The sequence below is a fragment of the Ruditapes philippinarum genome, unplaced genomic scaffold, assembly GCF_026571515.1.
Source record: "Ruditapes philippinarum isolate M1 unplaced genomic scaffold, ASM2657151v2 ctg3589_1_1_1_1, whole genome shotgun sequence".
In the NCBI taxonomy this organism is placed as follows: domain Eukaryota; kingdom Metazoa; phylum Mollusca; class Bivalvia; order Venerida; family Veneridae; genus Ruditapes; species Ruditapes philippinarum.
The window spans coordinates 67961-72381 of NW_026856192.1; the positions used below are offsets into that span (position 1 = coordinate 67961).

At 42.3% G+C, this 4421-nt stretch overlaps 1 protein-coding gene across 1 annotated transcript; it reads right to left on the reverse strand.

The window, feature by feature from the left end:
* Positions 1-221: 221 nt before the first annotated feature.
* Positions 222-3339, reverse strand: LOC132745730 (serine/arginine-rich splicing factor 4-like). The gene is made up of 3 exons (XM_060734693.1): positions 3247-3339; positions 574-870; positions 222-437 (listed from the first exon to the last, which is right to left on the reverse strand). Exons 1-3 carry the CDS (start codon positions 3337-3339, stop codon positions 222-224), a joined length of 606 nt encoding a protein of 201 aa, XP_060590676.1.
* Positions 3340-4421: the final 1082 nt, after the last annotated feature.

Consider the following 4421-nt stretch of genomic DNA (forward strand, 5'->3'; position numbering starts at 1 on the left):
TATTTGTGATTATAAGTTAAGAATCGTTGTACTCCTGGACTTGCTGCCGTATTGGACTTGCTGCAGTATTGGACTTGCTGCTCTTCTTGGACTTGCTGCACTATTGGACTTGCTGCACTATTGGACTTGCTGCACTATTGGACTAGCTACGCTTCTTAGACTTGCTGCAGTATTTGGACTTGCTGTACTATTGGACTTGCTGCAGTATTGGACTTGCTGCACTATTGGACTTGCTGCACTATTAGACTTGCTGCACTTCTTGGACTTGCTTCACTATTAGTCTTTCTGCGCTTCTTGGACTTGCTGCGCTTCTTGGACTTGCTGCGCTTCTTAGACTTGCTGCGCTTCTTAGATTTGCTGCGCTCCTTGGACCTTGCTGCGCTTCTTAGACTTGCTGCGCTCCTTGGACTTGCTGCGCTTCTTTGACTTGCTGCGCTTTCTTAGACTTGCTGCGCTCCTTGGACTTGCTGCGCTTTCTTAGACTTGCTGCGCTCCTTGGACTTGCTGCGCTTCTTTGACTTGCTGCGCTTCTTAGACTTGCTGCGCTCCTTGGACTTGCTGCGCTTCTTAGACTTGCTGCACTATTAGACTTGCTGCACTTCTTGGACTTGCTTCACTATTAGTCTTTCTGCGCTTCTTGGACTTGCTGCGCTTCTTGGACTTGCTGCGCTTCTTAGACTTGCTGCGCTTCTTAGATTTGCTGCGCTCCTTGGACTTGCTGCGCTTCTTAGACTTGCTGCGCTCCTTGGACTTGCTGCGCTTCTTTGACTTGCTGCGCTTCTTAGACTTGCTGCGCTCCTTGGACTTGCTGCGCTTCTTAGACTTGCTGCGCTCCTTGGACTTGCTGCGCTTCTTTGACTTGCTGCGCTTCTTAGAGCTTGCTGCGCTCCTTGGACTTGCTGCGCTTCTTAGACTTGCTGCGGCTCCTTGGACTTGCTTCTTTTCTGGAAGCGGACCGTTCTTAGACTTGCTTCTTTACTGGGAAGCGGACCGTTCTTAGACTTGCTTCTTTACTGGGAAGCGGACCGTTGCTAAGGCTCAACTTCTTCACTAGAAAGCCGACCGTTTTCTAGACTTGCTGCTTTATTCGGTTTCCCTCACTGGACCTGCTCACCAACAAGGAGACTTGCTGAAAAATTAAGCTTTCCGACAATATGTATAAAGCCTCTTTCGAAATCAAATTTTTTTTCTTCTTTTTTTTTTTATTTCCAATTTTCATTTCATATAAATACACAACGCGCGAAACCGGATAGAACGCCACAATTGTGACGTCACGTCAAAACAATAAATAATACAAAATGGCGCGGACATTTGTGTTTCTTTTTCAATAAATAAAATGGCTTTTTGACAACAGCCCTCTTCAAAAGGAAATATTAAATATTTCCATCAAATGTCCAAAATAACATTCTTTTTTTTATTCATATCTGTTTTTCTTGATACTGTCGGATGCTTAGGTAGTCTGGCAAAAGACATTGTCGGAAATCCTTTGATGGCTTCAATAAACGGAACTGGATATGATTTTGAAAGAAATAAGGCCCACCTCACTAATCGACCGTTTGTCCTGGTGTACTTTTTCTGGGGATGTAACGACAATGAACCTGTGGTTCCCGTTTGTATGATGAAACTCTTTCCCGTACAAGTAATTTTTGGAACTTCTTTTATTCCCATATACGAGATTGCTAGACACTCTTTTCTCCTACAGAATGGGTTCCTTTCACGATCAAGTAGCTTCTTGCTTGCAAAGGCAATAGGAAAACAACCTCTCCCTCAATATTCTGAAGGCAATTTGGCTGAACCTATCCCAGCATTCGAGGCATCACATTGTAAAATGAATTCCCTTTCGAAAAATCAGGTAGTCGAAAAAATTGGACTCTTGGTTAGCTGCTCCCTTTAAAGTTTAAAAGCTCTTTCTTGCTCGTCCCCCATCGTACTTGTTTGGAAAGGGTTTTTTTCTTTAAAGTTTTGTAAGAGGTCCGAAATCTCAGCAAACGATGGTATAAATCTCCTGTAATACCCGGGCAAGTCTAAGAACGCTCTAACTTGTCTTTTAGTTTTGGGCATTTCCCCGTTCTTTGATTCTTGTCAGTTTTTCCCCTTCCTTTGAACTTTTTGCCTTTTCCCCAACCTATGCCCTTGAAAAAACCAAATGTTTTATATCCTATATAAAAAACTTCGATGGTTTTTTTTTGGTAATTTCTGCTTCTCCCAATTTTTTGGAGGAGCTCCCCCCCAGCATTGTCTTTTTTCTGTCCAGGTTGTTGTTTTTCCCTATCTTTAATTGTAAACATAATTGCCCAAAAAAATCACACCCGGGCCAAAAACTCCGAAATCTTTCGTTAAATGTGGCTCCAGAGTTAACCATACCGAAAGGCTTTTTTCCCTTAAATTTTGTTTAACCCCCTCTTTTCCTTTTGCAAATGTTTGAAAATTCTGCGGCCCAATTTTTCGGGAAAACTGGGATTTGCCAAAAACCCTTGCATAAGTCGATTTTTGGGTAAAATACTTTGCATCTTTTACTTTGCCTTTAATGTCATCAAAAGCTTGCATTGGTTGGGGTGTAAAAAATTTGGGGTGACGGCATTCAGTCTTCAAAAAATCGTTTACAAAATCTATTACTTCCCATCTTTCTTTTTGACAATAAATTTAGGGGGTTTGCGTTGTTTTCCCGACCCCCGGGATTTTTAAAATCACAAAAGCTTTACATATTTGTTTTTCCCTTTTTCAACAGCTTGTCTTTTGGATAGGGTATGGGGTACTTTTTTCACTCTCACAGGCGTCTTCCCCCTTTTAATTTTCAAAAAATGGTGCTCTATCAGGAGTTGTTCCGGGGTCGCTCTGAAAACACCTTCGCTAAACTCTTGAAGTATGGCAAGAGAAACTTGCTTCCCTCTGTTTCAGGAGTAAGTCCCTTCACTGATATTGACATTTGGGTATGTTTTCTCCACTTGTGTAGTTAGGGAAGTCCCAGGAGGACAATTTTCACAGTCGGTCCACCGTCCCATCTGAATTATCATCAAACGTTCTTCTATGATCGCATACACATTTTGCTTTGCAATCTTATCTTGGCGCTCTTCATTATTTTCTTCAGCAAATTAATGTGGAACGTCTTCAGCTTGTATCTCCAATCTTGATTCTGTAATCAAATTTTTTTCATTACTTCGAACAACTTTTGAAAAGGTCCTTTCCATTGCAGCATCATATCTTATTATTATCCGTGGGGAGAAGCAGTAACACTTTATCTCCTACTCGCAAAACTCTATTTCGGGCTCCCCTCTTGTCGTAGTGATGCTTGTATGTATTCTTTCTTTCGTCAGGCTTTCTCTGGCTCCCCTTTCCCATGTCTCCTTAAGCGCTGCTTCAGGTTAAAGGCACATACAGGTATGTATTTTTGTATTTTGGTCATCTTTGAGTCCACATGTCCCTTATTTTTTTGCTTTGGGCCCCTTTTAAACTGTTCTTCCGTAAAAGCAACTCAAAGGGGGAAAAATTTCCTTTGTACTCGCCTGTGGTACCTCTCGTTTTGAAAATTTAAAAACGGCCGGTAGGTACTACCCCAGCCCTTCGGTCTTTCCTGCACATTTTCCCCCAGCATATTTTTAAGCACTCCTTTTCATCCGCTCACACAACCGTTGCACTTTGGTTTGGGTAAGGGTTTGAAGATTTTGCTTCAAAAAGTATAAAGTGGGCCCATATCTTTTTCATGGGGTTGCTGTAAAATTGATTTCCCTTTGTCATTTAAAGAATTTCTAAAGGGGGAATCCTCCCCTTTGGGAAATATATTTCAAGCAGTGCTTCAGCAATGCTCTCGGTGGGCTATTTTTCCCCAAAGGGACGGCTTCAGGGTAACGTGGGGGCAAAAATTTCCCCCCACCGTCAAGATTAAATCTGTTGGCCCCTTTCCGACATGGTTAATCGGGCCCCATCAATCTTTGCTACTCGATGAAATGGTTCCCCAAACACCGGCATGTCTTTCCCAGGGGACCTTCTTTTTACCCCCCTTTTGGGGTGGTCTTCTGGGCCCCGTCAACGGGTCTGCAAAAAAGGTTCCCACATTTTCCCCTTATTCCCCGGCCAAATGGGAAACTTGTCAGGGTTCTGTCCCCTTTCTTTTTTGATTTACAAATGTTTTAACCCAAAAATGGATTTATGGGCCCAAATTCCATCACCTCTTCCCAAAGTCTGTTTTGGAAAAACAATCTGCTTGGGGGTTTATCAAACCAAATTTTTTTGGGAAAATAGGGGTCTAAAAAAACACAACCGGTTTTTCCCCCCCACGGGGTTTTTAAATTGGCCCCAAACCCTTTTTTTTTTGGTTTTTTCTGCCCTTTTCTGCTAAGTCCCAAAATTTCTTTAATAAGGTCACCTTTTTGGGATTCCCTTTAAATTTTTCTATGTCAAAATTCGCTTTTGCAGGAAAGGTT